Here is a 21,321-nt window from a genome sequence, read left to right on the forward strand (position 1 = left end):
TGGTAGAGGAGTTTGTGTGTCCCAATGATCCTAGGGGCTATGTTGTCCAGGGGCCTCCATGCCCCCTGGTAGGGTCTCCCAAGGCAAACTGGTCCTAGGTGAGGTATCAGACAAAGAGCAGCTCGAAGACCTCTATGAATAACACAAGAAAAGTACTCCCATTTCCCTCGCCCGGACGCAGGTCACCGGGGCCCCCCTCTGGAGCCAGGCCCGGAGGTGGGGCACGATGGCGAGCGCCTGGGGGCCGGCCCAGGCGCCCATGGAACCCGGCCGGACTCAGCTTGAAGAGGCAACACGGGTCCCCCCTCCAATGGGCTCACCACCCATAGCAGGGGCCATAGAGGTCGGGTGCAGTGTGAGCTGGGCGGCAGCCAAAGGCAGGGCACTTGGCGGTCCGATCCTCAGCTACATAAGCTAGCTCTTGGGACGGGCAACGTAACCTCACTGCGGGGAAGGAGTCTGAGCTAGTGCGCGAGGTTGAGAAGTTCCGGCTGGATATAGTCAGACTCACCTTGACGCACAGCAAGGGCTCTGGAACCAGTTCTCTTGAGAGGGACTGGACTCTCTTCCACTTTGGCGTTGCACGCATTGAGAGGAAATGAGCTGGGGTAGCAATTCCTGTTGCCTCCAGGCTCAAAGCCTGTACGTTGGAGTTCAACCCAGTGGACAAGAGGGTAGCCTCCCACCGCCTTCGGGTGGGGGACGGGTATTGACTGTTGTTTGGTTAAGAGTACCCACTCTTTTTGGATACACTCGAGGGAGTACTGGAAAGTTCCCCCCAGGTGATTCCCTTGTCCTACTGGGGGTCTTCAACGCTCATGTTGGCAACGACAGTGAAACCTGGAGAGGCGTGATTGGGAAGAATGGCCACCCGGATCTGAATCCGAGTGGTGTTTTGTTATTGGACTTTGGTGCTCGTCACAGACTGTCCATAACCAACAACATGTTCAAACATATGGGTGTCCAAATGTGCACTTGGCACCAGGACCCCCTAGGCCGCAGTTCCATGATCAACTTTGTAGTTGTGTCATCGGATTTGCGGCCTCATGTTTTGGACACTCGGGTGAAGAGAGGGGCGGAGCTTTCAACCGATCACTACCTGGTGGTGAGTTGGCTGCCGGACAGATCTGGCAAGCCCAAACGCATTGTGAGGGTTTGCTGGGAACATCTGGCAGAGTCCCCTGTCAGAGAGAGTTTCAATTCCCACCTCCGGAAAAACTTTGAACATGTCACGAGGGAGGTGCTGGACATTGAGTCCAAGTGGACCATGTTCCGCACCTCTATTGTCGAGGCGGTTGATTGGAGCTGTGGCCGCAAGGTAGTTGGTGTCTGTCGTGGCGGTAATCCTCGAACCCGATGGTGGACACCGGCGGTCAAGCTGAAGAAGGAGTCCTATTGGGTTCTTTTGGCTCATAGGACTCCGGAGGCAGTGGACAGGTACTAGAGATGCGCGGTCTGCGGTCTCATCCGCAGAGTCCGCAGATAAACCGCGGGTCGGGCGGGTGACATGACGAAAAAATTAATCTTAATTAGATTCGGGCGGGTGGCGGTTGAACCATTCGGAAATATTTGTTATACATGGTTCAGGGATCGGTATCCTTCACCATTCAAAGAGCCATTTGGGACCTGTGTCACAAAGCGAAGAAGACAATAGGAGACGTAAACATTCTCTATAACGACTGCCGGCAGTCACCCAGTTGATAAGTATTAGGGCATGCTATGAAGCCATTGGTTTTGTCGCCTTCTACAGCAGGTACGATCTGCTTGTCAGTCCAGGAAACATGTTGTCCGTCAGACACACGCACACGACTGCAAGGCATACTGGGTGACACAGAGTACACTAATGGTTGTGATATAAACAATTTTAACACTCTTAGTAATATGCGCCACGCTGTGAAGCCACACCAAACAAGAATGACAAACACAGTTCGGGAGAACATCCTCACAGTAACACAACATAAACGCAACACAACAGATACCCTGAATCCTTTGCATCCATGACAACCCTGACTATTATATACACCCCGCTAGCAGCGATTCTGGACCACCGTCCGCTGCCTCAGGATGGGGAAGCAGTGCACTGTCAACACCGTGTATGGTGCAGATGGTGTTCTGCTGACCTCAACTGCGGATGTTGTGGATCGGTGGAAGGAATACTTCGAAGAGCTCCTCAATCCCACCAACACGTCTTCCTTCCTATGAGGAAGAAGTGCCTGTGGAATCTTTGGTGGGCTCTCCTCTTTCTGGGGCTGAGGTTGCTGAGGTAGTTAAAAAGCTCCTCGGTGGCAAGGCACGGGGGTGGATGAGATCTTTAAGGCTCTGGATGCTGTGGGGCTGTCTTGGTTGACAAGACTCTGCAGCATCGCGTGGACATCGGGGGCGGTACCTCTGGATTGGCAGACCGGGGTGGTGGTCCCTCTATTTAAGAAGGGGGACCGGAGGGTGTGTTCCAACTATCGTGGGTTTACACTCCTCAGCCTTCCCGGTAAGGTCTATTCGGGTGTACCAGAGGGGAGGCTACGCCGGATAGTCGAACCTCGGATTCAGGAGGAACAGTGTGGTTTTCGTCCTGGTCGTGGAACAGCTCTATACTTTCGGCAGGGTCCTCGAGGGTGCATGGGAGTTTGCCCAACCAGTCTACATGTGCTTTGTGGACATGGAGAAGGCATTCGACCGTGTCCCTCGGGAAGTCCTGTGGGGAGTGCTCAGAGAGTATGGGGTAACGGACTGTCTGATTGTGGCGGTTCGCTCCCTGTACGATCAGTGTCGGAGCCTGGTCCGCATTGCTGGCATTAAGTCGGACACGTTTCCAGTGAGGGTTGGACTCCGCCAATCCTGCCCTCTGTCACCAATTTTGTTCATAACTTTTATGGACAGAATTTCTAGGCGCAGTCAAGGCGTTGAGGGGTTCCGGTTTGGTGGCCGCGGGATTAGGTCTCTGCTTTTTGCAGATGATGTGGTCCTGATGGCTTCATCTGGCCAGGATATTCAGCCCTGCTCTCACTGGATCGGTTCGCAGCCGAGTGTGAAGCGACCGGAATGAGAAATCAGCACCTCCAAGTCCGAGTCCATGGTTCTCGCCCGGAAAAGGGTGGAGTGCCATCTCTGGGTTCAGGAGGAGACCCTGCCCCCAGTGGAGGAGTTTAATTACCTCGGAGTCTTGTTCACAAGTGAGGGAAGAATGGATTGTGAGATCGACAGGCGGATCGGTGCGGCGTCATCAGTAATGTGGACGTTGTATCGATCCGTTGTGGTGAAGAAGGAGCTGATCCGGAAGGCAAAGCTCTTAATTTACCGGTTGATCTACCTTCCCATCCTCCCCTATGGTCATGAGCTTTGGGTCATAACCGAAAGGACAAGATCATGGGTACAAGCCGCAGAAATTAGTTTCCTCGGCCGGGTGGCGGGGCTCTCCCTTAGAGATAGGGTGAGAAGCAATTGTACTATTTTTCTTGTAGCAGCCTAGTTTTGAATAGCAGGGTCCCTGCTATCACATGTTGATAATAATACAACATTTACATTATGAAAGTCAACTACAGGCTTCCCAAATGCTGTAATAAATTAAGCACGATAAGTTAACATTAAACAGTTTCAATTGAAACTGTTTAAAATGTTGCACTTTTTATATGTAGAAGAAAGGTTTTTTCATTTGATTTAATCAAAGCAACCACTTGAGGCAGTTTAATGTGGATTAACGTGGGCAGAATTATTATAGTGTTCCAATGTTAAAAGGATAAAGCCATTGTTTACAAATTTGGTAAATAAATAACCAAAAAATGTATATTTTGTTGTTTTCTTACTGTACAGAAAATGAACCGAACCGTGACCTCCAAACCGAGGTACGTACCGAACCGAAATTTTGTTTACCTTTACACCCATATCACACAAAGATGGCGGAAGCTGCCATGCAAGACGCTAAGCACAACCTATTAAGATCAAGGGTGAAGTGTCTTGCCAAAGGACACAACGGTCGTGACTAGGATGGGGGATGGGGGAAGCTGACACGGCCGCTGTACAATCTGCACCACGCCGCCCCTTTTGACACACCTTATACAATGCTTCCTTTGTCACAAGCAAACAATTTATTTCAAGAGAAAAGGAGGGTGTTAATGTGGAACTAATCTGAATTTTACAAGTTTTCTGTAAACATTCAAAGGACAGGGAAGAAAAAGGAAGTAAATGTTTGGATTGAAGAACTGCTTGACCTCCTTTGGTAACAATAACCTCAACTAAATGTTTTCTACAGTCTCAGATCTGGACGTGCAACAATCAGAATTAATGTTGTACAACTCCTCTTTACATAAACTGTTGCAGTTCAAAAATATTAATGGCATTTTCCATTCCTTTTTTTGGTATTGCTGATTTATGAAAATATTAAAACAAGTCACAAGTGTACAGGACATTCTGATGAAAAATACATGTTCTAAGACAGAATAACACTGACCGGTCTTTAAGGTCGTCAAGGCAGCGCTGGAGATGAACCTCTCCTGCAGTGACCAAAACATGTTCACCAGTCTCCTGTATAAGCACTTCAGCACAGGGGTCTGCCTGGTTCAACAGTCGCATCCCACGCACCAGCTTTGGCATCTCACCTGATGCATACAGAAAACATTTAAATATGTTGACATTGACAGGTTGTCCTTCAAGTCTGGACATAAGTACATTTTAATAATAAACTAATATTAATTAGTTTATTAATATTGTGATGAGGTGGCGACTTGTCCAGGGTCCGCCTTCTCCCTGATTGTAGGTGAGATAGGCTCCAGCACCCCCCGCGACCCCGAAGGTAATAAGCGGTAGATAATGGATGGATTGATAATATTAATTACATTTAGTTTATAAGTAATTGGAAAAAATAAACAAAATAATTCAGTAATTACAAAAAATTAAATAAACTAAACAATAGAACTATATCTGTAAAAGGGCTGTCACTTGTTAACGCATGCGATGTAATACAGTGAAATAATATAGATTAATCATGTATAAATGAAAATTAGTAACACAATTTAAGTGAGCACATATTCTACTTTACGTTAAATGCGGATGGTTACCTGAAAGGTGTGGGTTGTTATACGGTCATTGATCAGGTCAATACATACGACTTGGGGTGTAACGGTACACAAAAATTTCGGTTCGGTACGTACCTCGGTTCAGAGGTCACGGTTCGGTTCATTTTCAGTACAGTAAGAAAACAACAAAATATAAATTTTTTGATTATTTATTTAACAAATTTGCTAAATATTCCACCCAAAAATATTTTTCTTCGTGGAATATTTGATGTGAGGTAATCGGAAACTTGGATAGGTCAATAATCCATAATAACATTGATTTTGATTCCATATTATGTTTTGAGCAATGACAGTTTGAAAGAAAAAAAAAACAGCTTTGTTTTATTAGTCAACGTTGCAACTTTTTCTAAATTACATTTAGCCTTTAAGCTTTTTTATTTCACTTTCATGTTTTTGTTTATTTTAATAGTATTTTTAGAATGTGCCGTGGGCCTTTAAAACTTTAGCTGTGGGCCGCAAATGGCCTCCAGGGCACACTTTTGACACCACTGCTATAGATAATAAAAAATTAAATCTGATAAATCTATGGGTAAAAAGCAGAGCCTGGCGACGCATGCGCGTTTATCATAACTCTTTCGCTCTCTCTGTCTCCACCCTTCCCTCACGAATGCTGCTGCGCGCACCACTTTTGTTTTTGTTTTTAACCCCTTCTTAACCCTGAATGTACACTGAAAACACACGCAACCCTAACTTAAAATGCCGGACATTCGAGGCATTTAAGAAACGCCACCTGGACAGCTCCGCAAAGAGGACATATCCCGTGAAAAGAGGACGTATGGTCAGTCTATCTACCAGTCGTTGCTCGCATGCCGTGTTGCTGATTTTTTGATTGATTGAAACTTTCATTAGTAGATTGCACAGTACAGTACATATTCCGTACAATTGAATACTAAATGGTAACACCCCAATAAGTTTTTCAACTTGTTTAAGTTGGGGTCCACGTAAATCAATTCATGGTGCCTCGGTGTGCATTGTTTACACAACGTGCGGTGCGCTACTTAATATGTCCGTGTCGTTCGGTACACCTCCGAACCGAACCGAAATCCCCAAACCGAAACGGTTCAATACATATACACGTACCGTTACACCCCTACATACAACAATGCAAAAGTGAGAGAGAAAACTCAGACTTGAGCACTGACTAAAGATTTGGATTGTCAGGATTATATCCATACCGATATCAATATCAATATTCCTTATCAATACCAGTATTCATCGATACTATATGTAATTGGTGTTCAGAAAGATGTGGGCGAAAAAAAAAATATATTTTTTTTTTTGTCTTGTCCAGCTATTCAGGCAAATCATATTGTTGATGTAGATGCCCATATATGCTGTACAGATTTACATTACAAAAGACAAGGGTGGGATACTTCTCTTGTTGCCTTTTTTTTATTTGACTTAATTAAATGGATATATATTAATGTTTGGTGCAGCCAGACCAGAGCAAGAGGGGTTAGAAAGAGAAAAAAAGGAGAACAGAGGGGGGAATTGCTGGGACAAAAAGGGGATAAGACAGAGAAACAACAATAACAATATCAACCACAATAACAACAGAACAGCATCAGCAAATATGATATGTACAAATATGATAGTAAAGGTGATAGCAGAGAAGCAGTTAATGAAGTAAATATTCATAACATAGAAATGACAATGCACTACGAGTGGAAAAATAAAAATAGTGTTTATGTGTGTACTGCATTTGTGTATGTATGTGGGAGCGTAAGTATGTGAGTATGTATGTATTAATGAATGAATATATCTATGTTTGTATATATATATATATATATATATACAGTCACGATCAAAAGTTTACATACACTTGTAAAGAACATAATGTCATGGCTGTCTTGAGTTTCCAATAATTTCTACAACTCTTATTTTTTGTGATAGAGTGATTGGAGCACATACTTGTTGGTCACAAAACACATTCATGAAGTTTGGTTCTTTTATGAATTTATTATGGGTCTCCTGAAAATGTGACCAAATCTGCTGTAGTATCCATACAGCAATATTAATATTTGGTTACATGTCCCTTGGCAAGTGTCACTGCAATAGGGCGCTTTTGGTAGCTATCCACAAGCTTCTGGTTGAATTTTTGAGCACTCTTTTTGACAAAATTGGTGCAGTTCAGCTAAATGTGTTGGTTTTCTGACATTGACTTGTTTCTTCAGCATTGTCCACACGTTTAGGTCAGGACTTTCAGCATTGTCCACACGTTTAGGTCAGGACTTTGGGAAGGCCATTCTATAACCTTAATTGTAGCCTGATTTAGGCATTCTTTGACCACTTTTGACGTGTGTTTGGGGTCATTGTCCTGTTGAAAAACCCAACTGCGCCCAAAACCCAACCTCCGGGCTGATAGTTTTAGGTTGTACTAAAATAATTTGGCGGTAATCCTCCTTTTTCATTGTCCCACTTAAAGCACCAGTTCCATTGGCAGCAAAACAGGCCCAGAGCATAATACTATCACCACCATGCTTGACGGTAGGGAAGGTGTTCCTGGGAATAAAGGCCTCAACTTTTCTCCTCCAAACATATTGCTGGGTATTGTGGCCAAACAGCATATTTATTTCCTGAGTTTTGGGTCACAACTTGTGGATACATCTGAGTACCTATTGGAAGTTGGGATACCTATTGCGTTATCTATTTTTGATTATAAGGCATATGCTTTGGAGGCAGATATTTTGAAGAATTTAACGGTAGTGGGATTACTTTCCCATGTATTGTTGAATCTTGCGCTGATTACATATTCAATTTGTATATATTTTAGGAATTTGTTAGGATTTATTGCATACTGTGTTATTAAACCTTTAAAAGAGATACAACTGTTTTCATTGATGATATATCCAAGGTGTCTGACTCCCTTATCATACCATGTTGGAAAGGTCAATGGTTTCTTGTTAAGTAGAAAATCAGGATTATTACAAATAGGTGTAACTTGGCATGGAGTGAGCAGGGACACAGTTATTTTCAAAAATTCCCACCAAACTGTCTAGGTAGTGCGTATATTAATACTTTTAAAGCAGTTGTACTTTCGAAGGATTTGGCTAATAAAGGGCAAGTTAGAAATTGGGATCTCCTGGCTGAGTGATTGTTCAATATCTAGCCAAAAATGACTTAATAAGTTGGGATTGATCCATTTTAATATGTATTGTAGTTTATTTGTAAGAAAGTAATGGAAAAAATGTGGGAGTTCTAGACCCCCATACTCCTTGGGTTTTTGTAATGTTTTAAGGCTGATTCGTGCTGGTTTACTTTTCCAAAGAAACTGATTGATGGGTGAGTCGAGTGATTTCAACTAAATTTGAGAAAGTTTGGTGGGAATCATTGAAAAGAGTTGATTAACCATCGGCAAGACCCATCATTTTCACGGTAGAAACTCTTCCTATAAGTGAGATTGGCAGTGTCTTCCAACGTGCCAGATCATCCTAAATTGATTTTAGGATTGGTGAGTGATTCAAGCGATTAACATCTGACAAAGTGGAATAAATATTGACAGGATGTAACACATATTGCTATTGTTTTGAAGCTGGGAGCGTTTGATTGGTTAGAGAAGAAGTGTTTTGATATGTTTTGAACAATAGACCTGATAGTTGGCAATAAAAAAAATAAAATAAAAAAAAGAGTGCCTCTCAATTTCCTTCCTACTGTCTTTCCTTTCTGCTGAGCTTGTATCCAATCTTACTAAACCAGTTACAGCAATAATCTACATTTTATGTTATCAGTGCACTAAACTGTAATGTTAACACAGATGTGAAGCTTCACCTCTCTGAATGCTAACGCTTCAGCAGGCATTTGGTCCAGGGATGACGGCTCTCGCCAATCGTTGTCTTGTCTTGTCCGCAGAACGACTTGCCATGGCTTTAGCCCTGGGCATTTCATAATGTTTATTTCCCGCTTGTGTCTCAACAGTAACTGAAAACAGCTACATTTTCCTAACCTACGGGATGGACCTAGGGTCAAACAGGACGCGTGCAGGTTAATCATGTGTCAAAAAAATTTGAGACTTTAAAGTATATTATGCTTAACTTTTTTTTATCGTGTTAATAACTTTGACAGATTTTGATTGAGCACTGCTTCCACCTAGTTGCAGACTTGGGAATTGTATATTCATGCCTACAGAATTACTAGTGTAGATACAAATAATGAAAATTTCCCGTTGCTAGCGACCCCCCTGTCAACTCACCAGGACCCACTATTTAGAAACACTGGTGTTATAGATACATTTTTGCCTACATGTCTAGACTTTGGGGACATCTTGTACAAATTAAAATGGGAAAAAAGCTTGAAACAGAAATGAGTGTGTTAATTCAAATACTTACTTGGGTGTTTTGGTTCTATGGCTACTCGTACAATGGGTGAAGCTTCAAAGTGGAGTGGAGTGAAGGGTGGACAGGCAGGAGAGGTAGAAAGGGTTGCTGACTTCAAAACAAAATCCTCCAAGCCTTTAATGCCTAAAAAAATTATAGGGTAGTGAGCAAACACAAATAAAAAAATAGCAGAACATGTCAATAAAAGAACCACAAGTCTTTTGTATGAATGGATAGTATTACCCAGAAAGATGTATGGATTTAAAGCTTTCAACCTTCATAAAATATTGTCATAACTTTTGGGATGATACGTTGACTTATAACTAGTTAAATGACACCTCAATCATGGAGGAGGTCAATATCGCTTTTACTGGCACTTAGCGACATTGAGAAAGGCAGGAGGAACCCTGCCACAAAAAAAAAATACAAATGTGCTGACTTGCTTTACGGCATACGTCACTACCCCGTTCCCCATTTGTCAAAAAGACGGAACTCAATGTGAACGCCCACATTCCGCCAGAAAACAAAAAGAATAAGAAGAACGCCTATTTGCAATTTCTGCTATCATGGCCAAAGCTCCAAACAACCAAAGAAACAAAAAGTTTTGTCTAAGGAAACAAAAACAAAAACTGAGCCCAACCAGATAAAAAGGACAGTCAGGATAAACATTACCCCGGCTTTTACTCGCTGGTGTGAGCTCAGAGATGAGGAATTTCAGACTGATGCTGCCTTGGCCATGTTCCTGTTGGACTAGTTAGTGACTTTCGATGCTCAAATCAAAATGATGATGCTGATGCTAATGTTAGCTATCGGAAATTTGCGTGGTAGCAATAAATAGCCACCAGTTTGATAGTTTTACCACTACTTCCTTCGGAAAAAAACTTTCTTTGCTTCGGACCTGCATCCGCCCCGATACATTGTTAGTACCGTCAAGATCATTTCTTGATTACTTCCTTTGGAAAAAATCTCTCGCCGGTCTTTCTCTGCTTCAGACCTGCATCTGCCCCGATACATTCTTATTAGTAGCGTCAAGATAATTTCTTGATTATGTCTGCTATTTAACATTAGTATAGCCATTAGAGATGTAATATTTGTGTGAATATTACAGGGAACATCATGTCAGAGTGACGTTATATGCACTAGTCATCATGGGAAATGTGGTCTTCTTCTGACAAAATACTACCGCTTTGGTCCACTGGTGCTGCCAAAATCAACCGAAACAGAAAGTTCCTGAAGTACCAGTGGAGTGAAAAAACAAGTTGCTTCTATATTGAAGCTATTATCATATGCAGTATATCTGATGTATAACACTAAATAAGTAAATAGATACAACCAAAATAGTATTAATTTCACAGAGATTTCCAAGCCATTTTGAGAGATAATGAGCCAGCCTTTCACGTCATCGCGTGAAGTAGAGATAGGAACCACAGATTCCTTTCCTACCAACAATAAAAATCATGCTGGCTTTATGGGAGCCAAAAATGACAAATTTTAACAAAAATTGCCGAAGTTATTCGTAGCTTTATATTCAAAATAGCTGACTGAATTTGTGGCATTTTGTGATGTTTTGAGAGTATTTTCACATACTTTGCGAATTATAAATCCATGTGGATATGGTTTAATGATACAATAAAACACAATCAGGCATAAAAAGTCAACTTGTTTTTCCCCACTCTTCTGGTACTTTAAGTGGGGCTTTAAAGTACTGTATTTCAATTCGATGCTTTAAAAAAATATAAAAAATAGACACTTCAGTATTTTGCTTAAGTCTACAGGTTATGATAGGAGATGAAGGGCCATGTGGCTTTGGCCATGTCCAAACAAAAACACAGAGTATCCAGGTTTAAAACGATCTCCATCCACACTAGTTTAGTTTCAAAGCTGCCTATGACTACACACAAACACATACACCTGCTGTCATGCACATTTTGTCCAATCAGAACCCTGGAAAAAGCAACAACAGCTGACTTGGTGGCATTACACCTCTGTTATGTTTTTATTGATATACTCAACATCTGCATCACCTTTAAAACCAGCCTGCACTTACACAGAGCCCTGGGAACATCATAAATGTATTTTTTTGTGTTTAAAACGCGCATGTACTCCTGTGCTGATGAAACCCAAAAACACTCGTGGAATTATAACATGTTTAATTAGCAACATTGTGATATATTACATGTGCGGTGAAGTGTACATTATTTCCAAAAATCGGCACTTACTAACAAGCCAGAAGCCTCTTGAATGTTTAAGTGCCTAAAGCGCGCGGACCTTCAAGTGCCGCTGCAAAACACTCATGGAATTATTAAGCATTTAATCATCGATACAGTGTTATACTAAATGTGTAACGAAGTGTATATTGTCTTTAACATCAATACACACTAACAAGAATAATGCTCCGTCATGTTTTTTTAAGTCGCTTGGCCGTTTTTTACGTGTGCGCTGCCTCTATCTACACACAAAAAAAAAACACACTTAAATTAATTTCATGATCTGTCGTTAAAAAAGGATTAAAAACTAGGGATTATTGCATCTTTCTTATGACACAAAGCAAAAAGTTTTGCTTCTCAAAGTTGTTGCATCAGCTGGTATTTGACAGCATTCGTATCCAAAACAGCTGATTGTCGTTAGCGCTGACGGACATGTCACAAAGCCCTTTTTGATGTGTCTGTTTTATTGATGCAGATTGAAAATAGCAGCATTTTTACATTTACACATACTGTAAGTCCTGTTATAGTGTGTTTAAAGCCTCCAAAGCAGTGCTGTTGAGCTTTGGAAATGACAGCGCACACCCGTGACGTCGTCATAAAAGTACTCATCTCCGTTTGTGCCATGTACACACATACCCTGAGCGGAGAGTTTTGGAACTCTACACTTTGCTCAGCGTTTGCAATAGTTTGCATTTTTAAGAACATAAGTATGCGTTTGCATGTGGAAAAGAGGCCTAAACGCAAAGATTAGTATGCGTTTATTATTATTCATGTGAACATGGCCTGCATCCAGGGCCGCATGGCTGTGGTGATTATATGCTTGTGAATGAGCTTGCATGAGTGTTGGAAAAGAAAGACGTGTTAAGTGTGGAGAGGACAGAGAGACGTATGTGTGAGCTGTGGATATACATGATGGAATTACGCCCTACAGTTGATGTGTTCAGGCTGGAATAAACTTTTTAAAAAGAAGTGTAAGGCTGGCGCCTAATTACGTAAACGAAATTATCTAATTACTAAGTGTACAAGTCAAAGAGGGTATTTACTACTCAGCCTTTTGCTTGTTGCACCTCCACCAGTGCATTACAGTGGTGTGTAGACACCGGAACATAATCAGAGTTTAAAAAACTGAACTCAAAACTGAAACTTGCGAAATACAACAGCATGCATTCCTGTTGAGCAGAATAAAAGCGCATTCAAGGGTCATATCATGAAATATCGGCTGCAAACGACAAGGCTGTCCACTGCAAAAGAGCCTGGCCAAACATATGATATTCATTTGGAATGGACACAAAAAAAGAAAGAAAAAAGAAGGAAAGGAAGAAAGAAAGAAGTAAAAAAAAAAAAAGGTACAAAGAAAGAAAAATGGTTCAGCATAATCACTCACAACTGAACATTCCAACAACATTTGGATTAAACTACAAGTAGCAGTATAAGCACCAGAGCTGATAGCAGTCTTATAGGCTTCAAGCGGTCTGGACATCTGCATTATCCACATATGAGCAGAAAATACTAGAAAAACTCATTCATTTGAATGCTAAAAGGTGAACCTGTAACTATACATCGTGTACATTGACATGTACCCGGCTACATAGCCCAAAAGTGAACAGCATTAGTGTAATTGTGTAGGGATTGTGCTGACAAAGACCAATGCAAACATGCTCACACATACGGGTGTGTAGCATTACTGACCACAATTAGAAGTGCAAAGTTCTGGTATTAAATTGACCTGACAGTTTCTATCAGTAACACTTAGCTATTAGCATGTCGCATTCTCTTCTTTGTTGACATAACCTTTTGTCAATGAACTATTTGACACAAATTAAAGAAAGAAATGTTGTACTGCACCTAGTACATTGCCAGACGGCATTTCCTCTTGCTCTTCCAGTTCTCGGCCCATCAGCAGGTAGATGTTTTCAATAGAACAACAGGACAGATGAGGCACCTCAGGCACACAATCTGAAGCACTACATCCATCTGGTAGCTGTGAAGCACAACATCAGTAACAAGTCAAAGGGCCTACTAGGTAAATGACCAAAAAAATGTTCATAGCAAGACTAAAAAAGTGTCGACTAATTCATTTTATTGACCCAAATAGGAAATAGTATTTTTTTCCTAGGAAACAGTTAGGAAATGTTTAGAAAGTACTCCTAATCTAAACCCTTTATGCGTATAAAATACAACCGTCACACAAACACTCTTCATTCAAACCTCTACAACACCATGGACAAGACTAAATACCTAACCTGAGGGACAAGATTGTAGAGCTGCACAAGATTGGATTGGACTACAAGACCAGCACTATTTTTGCAATAATTAATACATTTAAATTTAGACTTCCTTTTATTGTCATTCAAATTTGAACTTTACAGTACAGATAACAACGAAATTCCATTGCATTAGCTCATGGCAGTGCAGGATAAAAGAGCAATAAGGTGCAGACATAAATAAATAGATTACTGTACAGAGTACAGTAATCTATTTCCTACACACTGTAGGAAACACAAGCTGACAATCAAAGTCACAAGAGCACAGTCAGCAAAAAAACCTTTCAAAATCATAATTACGATAATTTCAGATATTTTTAGAGGATCTTAGACATTTTAAGGCCTTAAATTTACATGACTGCATTTAAGGTACAGACAGACTTCACTGCGTTGTGGCCGATAAATTGGGCCGTGCAACATAGAATCTCGGATGAGAAAGTCTTGGCCCTAGCCTAAACATGAAAGATGATGGGAATATCCAGCATGCCCAAAACCCAAAACATCACTAAGGTAACAAAAGGACTGCCTCAATAAGAGCAAAATAAAGATCCTGGGGTTACATAGTTGGTGTCCGAACCTTTACACCAAAGAAAATATGAGGCGGAAGACAAAACGTTTGTGTTCCCAAGCGACATTTTCTAGTATTTTCAGTGTAATTGATGAAAAAACCAAACTAAGCCACATGAAAAAATATATATGTTCCAGCAAGATGGTAGCCTCCATGCCGGGATACCTTGATCAAAAAATTAAATTGCTATAAATCAAAACTATTACATCATTTACTTAGGCAATACATAAAAGATAAAACATTCCTTTATGGGCATTGTCATGATAGCAATTTTCGAAAAACACATTTACCATGGTCAGACCCTGGGCAGGATCATATTTTGGTCCAAGTATGAATATTCTTTGTCCTTTCTTCACCACTCCGCTGTACACCCTGGCAAATGCGATGAAAGTCTGACTTTTCTCCTCTGCCTCTCCTGGCGTGGACTCTTTCAGCACCCGAGTTTCCGGCTCATCTGGCAGAAATGAATAACTTTTACTCAAAGTGTTCCTCCTTACTAGGGGTGGGTACGAAATTCTGTACTTTTGTAGGTAACGACCATTTTTTGTACAAAATTCTGTACTTTTGTAGGTAACGACCATTTTTTGTAGCTGAGATAGGCGCCAGCGCCCCCCGCGACCCCGAAAGGGAATAAGCGGTAGAAAATGGATGGATGGAAGGGACCATTTTTTGTCATTACTAATTCATGAAAAATCAAACAGTACCGCATTTTGATACTTCTGTTGTGCGTGACGTCACATCTGGTCGTAGACTCGGCACTGACTCAGGCACTTTGCTGGGAAACAAGCGGACCCAGATGGACTGTCTCTAGGTAATGTTGCAATTTTCCATGCCAACAAAGCAAGCATGCCTGACAGAAAGCAATCTAAAGTAAGGCTTCACTTTTCAAAATGTGCTCGATCTGTGCTACTTTTAATTGGATATGCCATATACAGAACATTCTGTTAATTAGCATTAACGATTTTAAGTGGCAATTTCAACACCTAATTTGGTAATCAAAACTACAACTAAGATGCATTTTCAAATTAAACAGCTTGTATATAATAAGTACTAAGGGTGTCAAAAAAAAGAGATCTTTAGACTAATCGTGATTCGTATTTGTAACGGTTCTTAATTGATTAAAAAAAAGCCAAAATCGATTTTTTTTCTCCAGGAAAATCATATTGTTTATGTAGATGCCCATATTTGCTGTACAGATATACTTTAGAAAATTTGGATACTTCACTTGTTGCCTTATTTGTATTTGACTTTATTAAATACCATATTTCCTTGAACTGCCGCCTGGACGCTAATTAATTTAAAACCTCTTCTCACTCCTGCGCTTAGCAAAGGCATGCGGTAAAAGTAAGCATGCGCTAATTATTTTAAAACCTCTTTTAAATCCGGCACTTACCAAAGGCATGCAGTAAAAATTTGAGTGTGATGTAAGGATACCATCATGAAAAGCAAATTTAATAAAAAAAAAAGTTATTATGGTTATTATTTTCAGCACCGAAGGCTTGGAATAACCTACAAACGAATATTCAACTTAAAACCCTTGTTACATTAAATGAGTTTAAAGCTTCTGTGAAAGGATTGCAGTCTACCTTGTCTGTATGCACATGTGTCATAGGAGCAAGTTTTAATGTTGTAAATGTGATGTTTTATGTGTTGTTTACTGTTTTTAATGTAACCTTGCTGCTGCCCTCTTGGCCAGGTCTCCCTTGGAAAAGAGATCTTTGATCTCAATGGGATTTTACCTGGTTAAATAAAGGCTAAATAAAAAATGGTCTTACCTTTACTTATAAATGAAATCCATGCCAGCTCCTTCGGATCCAAAGCATCGATAACTTGTTTATAGAAGTCTTCCTTATCTTTCTTCAGTTTTCAAAGTCTCTCTGTCTCGATGGAGATCTTCCTATTACCTCCTGCTTCGATTGAAAGTCCAGTTTAGAAAACTGCTATCAGACCGCTGCTATCAGTTAGCTCGGGTGCGGGCGACGACAGAATTATCCTCGGACAACTCCTCCTCCCGTTCTGCTCCGTGGGTGATCTCTTTATCCCACCGCTGCCAACATGAAGTGTTATTGTATAAATAATATACTGGGTATTTAGGACTGGAACATGCTTTATTTCAGCCCGGTTGTTTACATAGCCAGCATAGGTCCGTCGTTCACCCGCCTCCTCATATCCGTCCGTCCCAGCACAATTTACGTCACTCATTTCACTTCTTCTGCAGCCGAATAGTCGCAAGAAGGATCACTAGCGCCCTCTACCACCAGGAGGCGGGAGTCATTTAATGACTCATATTTGACAGACGCAGCTACGTATTGTGACGGTCTCAAGCAGTCGTCTTGCGGGTCCCCAGGACCACCAAGGAAGGACATGGCTTGAGAAATTTGACTTTGTTTATTTTTCAATAAAACCTCAGTCCAGGTCGCTCTTCCGCTCTTCCTCTCCACTCGCTTTCCGCCATCTTGGGCATCTCCAGCGTGCCCTGCCTGTCTGTCGGACCGTCGGCTCCACAGGTATATAATAAAACATAGCTGCTTACTGTTCTTTTTAGCATATAATTAATATTAATAACCTGGAGAGGCGTGATTGGGAAGAATGGCCGCCCGGATCTGAACCCGAGTGGTGTTTTGTTACTGGACTTTTGTGCTCGTCACAATTTGTCCATTACAAACACCATGTTCAAACATAAGGGTGTCCATATGTGCACTTGGCACCAGGACACCCTAGGCCGCAGTTCCATGATTGACTTTGTAGTTGTGTCATCGGATTTGCGGCCTTATGTTTTGGACACTCGGGTGAAGAGAGGGGCGGAGCTTTCTACCGATCACCACCTGGTGGTGAGTTGGCTGCGATGGTGGGGGAGGATGCCGGACCAACCTGGCAGGCCCAAACGCATTGTGAGGGTCTGCTGGGAACGTCTGGCAGAGTCTCCTGTCAGAGAAAGTTTCAATTCCCACCTCCGGAAGAACTTCGAACATGTCACGAGGGAGGTGCTAGACATTGAGTCCGAGTGGACCATGTTCCGCACCTCTATTGTCGAGGCGGCTGATCGGAGCTGTGTCCGCAAGGTAGTTGGTGCCTGTCGGGGCGGCAATCCTAAAACCCTTTGGTGGACACCAGCGGTGAGGGATGCCGTCAAGCTGAAGAAGGAGTCCTATCGGGTCCTTTTGGCTCATAGGACTCCGGAGGCAGTGGACAGGTACCGACAGGCCAAGCGGTGTGCGGCTTCAGCGGTCGCTGAGGCAAAAACTCGGACATGGGAGGAGTTCGGGGAAGCCATGGAAAACGACTTCCGGACGGCTTCGAAGCGATTCTGGACCACCATCCGCCGCCTCAGGAAGGGGAAGCAGTGCACTATCAACACCGTGTATGGTGCAGATGGTGTTCTGCTGACCTCAACTGCGGATGTTGTGGATAGGTGGAGGGAATACTTCGAAGACCTCCTCAATCCCACCAACACGTCTTCCTATGAGGAAGCAGTGCCTGGGGAGTCTGGGGTGGACTCTCCTATTTCTGGGGCTGAGGTCGCTGAGGTAGTTAAAAAGCTCATCGGTGGCAAGGCCCCGGGGGTGGACGAGATCAGCCCGGAGTTCCTTAAGGCTCTGGATGCTGTGGGGCTATCTTGGTTGACAAGACTCTGCAGCATCGCGTGGACCTCAGGGGCGGTACCTCTGGATTGGCAGACCGGGGTGGTGGTTCCTCTCTTTAAGAAGGGGGACCGGAGGGTGTGTTCCAACTATCGTGGGATCACACTCCTCAGCCTTCCCGGTAAGGTTTATTCAGGTGTACTGGAGAGGAGGCTACGCCGGATAGTCGAACCTCGGATTCAGGAGGAACAGTGTGGTTTTCGTCCTGGTCGTGGAACTGTGGACCAGCTCTATACTCTCGGCAGGGTTCTCGAGGGTGCATGGGAGTTTGCCCAACCAGTCTACATGTGCTTTGTGGACTTGGAGAAGGCATTCGACCGTGTCCCTCGGGAAGTCCTGTGGGGAGTGCTCAGAGAGTATGGGGTATCGGACTGTCTTATTGTGGCGGTCCGCTCCCTGTACGATCAGTGCCAGAGCTTGGTCCGCATTGCTGGCAGTAAGTCGAACACATTTCCAGTGAGGGTTGGACTCCGCCAAGGCTGTCCTTTGTCCCCGATTCTGTTCATAACTTTTATGGACAGAATTTCTAGGCGCAGTCAAGGCGTTCCGGTTTGGTGACCGCAGGATTAGGTCTCTGCTTTTTGCAAATGATGTGGTCCTGATAGCTTCATCTGACCGGGATCTTCAGCTCTCACTGGATCGGTTTGAAGCCGAGTGTGAAGCGACCGGAATGAGAATCAGCAACTCCAAGTCCGAGTCCATGGTTCTCGCCCGGAAAAGGGTGGAGTGCCATCTCCGGATTGGGGAGGAGACCCTGCCCCAAGTGGAGGAGTTCAAGTACCTAGGAGTCTTGTTCACGAGTGAGGGAAGAGTGGATCGTGAGATCAACAGGTGGATCGGTGCGGCGTCTTCAGTAATGCGGACGTTGTACCGATCCGTTGTGGTGAAGAAAGAGCTGAGCCGGAAGGCAAAGCTCTCAATTTACTGGTCGATCTACGTTCCCATCCTCACCTATGGTCATGAGCTTTGGGTCATGACCGAAAGGATAAGATCACGGGTACAAGCGGCCAAAATGAGTTTCCTCCGCCGTGTGGCGGGGCTCTCCCTTAGAGATAGGGTGAGAAGCTCTGCCATCCGGGAGGAACTCAAAGTAAAGCCGCTGCTCCTCCACATCGAGAGGAGCCAGATGAGGTGGTTCGGGCATCTGGTCAGGATGCCACCCGAACGCCTCCCTAGGGAGGTGTTTAGGGCACGTCCAACCGGTAGGAGGCCACGGGGAAGACCCAGGACACGTTGGGAAGACTATGTCTCCCGGCTGGCCTGGGAACGCCTCTGGATCCCCCGGGAAGAGCTAGACGAAGTGGCTGGGGAGAGGGAAGTCTGGGTTTCCCTGCTTAGGCTGTTGCCCCCGCGACCCGACCTCGGATAAGCGGAAGAAGATGGAGGGATGGATGGAGATGGATGGATGGATTAATAACATTAATAACAATTAATAACATTCAATAACTTGGACCTTAAATCCTACTGAATAGCTTTTAATCTTCGTCCCTTTATGCGATTTCAAATTACCGGTATTGAAATCAGCCTCCTCCATTTTGAAAATGATGACAGGGGAAGTGTCACTCGTGACGTCACGAGTTTGATCCGGCGGTAATACTAGGCATGCACTAATTATTTTGCAAAGCGAGTTTGACCCTGCAGTAATTCAAGGCAGGCGCATACTATATGCCCTGCGGCAATTCAAGGAAATACGGTATTTCAGTAGCATTTTATTAAACAAAACCAATTTTATTTTAAGTAATATATAAATTGATAAGAGCTATTTATCTATTTTATGGAGGAATGTACTTAATCATAGAACTGGCATCCAATGTTATCAAATAAGTAAAGATTTTGAATAGAGAATCGTTTCGAATTGAGAATTTATTCTAAATGTAATCGTTACACCGAAGAATCGAATCGAATCAAACCGTGTGGTGCCCAAAGATTTGCAGCTCTAATAAGTACAATATTTAAAATATAAGCAAATAAGCAATATGTAAAACTCGACAAAAGACAAGACTGCCACATTTAGCTCAATGGCAAAGATTACTTCTTGGCTATGGCAAAACACAGTAGCCCATACAATACTGCCATCTAACGTCTTGGAATTGCAACTGCATACAAATACTAGTATATAACGCTTGCAAATGAGACTCAGAAGTGTAATAAATCAAAATATAACAACTAGACAGTACAGTATAATTTATTTATGACTTTTTCACATTGAGATACGAAATACTTAAGCTAACCAAAAACACCACCAGATGACTCTCTGTTGTGAATTAATATTTGTTTGGAACAGTGTGTGTGTGTGTGTGTGTGTGTGTGTGTGTGTGTGTGTGTGTGTATGTGTGTGTGTGTGTGTGTGTGTGTGTGTGTGTGTGTGTGAGTGTGTGCGTGCGTGTGCGTGTGCAACAACTATTTAATTACTGTTAATCTGACCGTTAATCTTTTGACATTTCACTGCATTCTTCTCCACAATGTTTTTGAGCTTCACAAATTTTTCCAGGTTGCTCCTTAGAGCATTTGACTTTTCTCATGAGCTGGGCCTTGCGCCTGCCAACAAAGCCATCATGCTGCAGGCCCAGTGTTCCAAGAAACAAAGCTTTCTTTCAGAAGGTGCAGTGTGCTACATGTACATTTGAATTCACCTGCTTCATTAACTTGTTTGTTCTGGAGCCACTAATCATTGAACCCGTAGTTATCCATCTGTACAAATCTCTGCTACTAGCTAGCTATGTTATGAATATCAAATGAATAGCTATGATATGGAACGTACAAACACCCCCCTGCAAGTCTAACTCACCTTTGCTGAGTGCTTCAAGCTGACCATTGAGGGACTTTTCTTGTCGGTCTTGTGGTCCTGCTGCTGTTGTTTGTTCAGCTGCCATCCTTTCAGTATGTCTTCTTCTTGCCACATCTCTGCGCTGAGCAATCTCTTCCTGAGTCAAAGGCCTACATTTACACAAAAACAAGTCTCACGGTCAGAAAGTTCTGTAAGACAAGGAAAAATGTGTCGCTATAATAATTACGAATGCGTGGTTGCAGATGACCACATTGTAACTCACCAACAGTGGCATTAATTAAAAAGTACATAATTTGTGGTGGTGAACAACTGTACTGCATCCTACTCTCATGTACGTATATATAGTGCTGCTGTACCTTGGTGCTGTATGCCACATTTTTCGTATGATTCGGTTTTTGTCGAACATTTTGATAAACACTATTGAATTTAACAAAGCACTCGTAGCAAAAGTATAATTGGGGTGTGCGCATG

General features: G+C 42.6%; 1 protein-coding gene across 1 annotated transcript in view; it reads right to left on the minus strand.

Moving 5' to 3' along the window:
- Window positions 1-21,321, minus strand: part of efl1 (elongation factor like GTPase 1) — a 110,130-nt gene that overhangs the window by 61,533 nt on the left and 27,276 nt on the right. The window contains exons 12-16 of the mRNA XM_061884334.1: window positions 20,851-20,999; window positions 14,712-14,875; window positions 13,435-13,570; window positions 9,395-9,526; window positions 4,445-4,592 (exon numbers count right to left, since the gene is read on the minus strand). Of these exons, the coding sequence (XP_061740318.1) occupies window positions 4,445-4,592; window positions 9,395-9,526; window positions 13,435-13,570; window positions 14,712-14,875; window positions 20,851-20,999 (729 nt within the window). The remainder of the gene's footprint in view (window positions 1-4,444; window positions 4,593-9,394; window positions 9,527-13,434; window positions 13,571-14,711; window positions 14,876-20,850; window positions 21,000-21,321) is intronic.

The sequence above is a fragment of the Nerophis ophidion genome, linkage group LG02, assembly GCF_033978795.1.
Source record: "Nerophis ophidion isolate RoL-2023_Sa linkage group LG02, RoL_Noph_v1.0, whole genome shotgun sequence".
Taxonomy (NCBI): domain Eukaryota; kingdom Metazoa; phylum Chordata; class Actinopteri; order Syngnathiformes; family Syngnathidae; genus Nerophis; species Nerophis ophidion.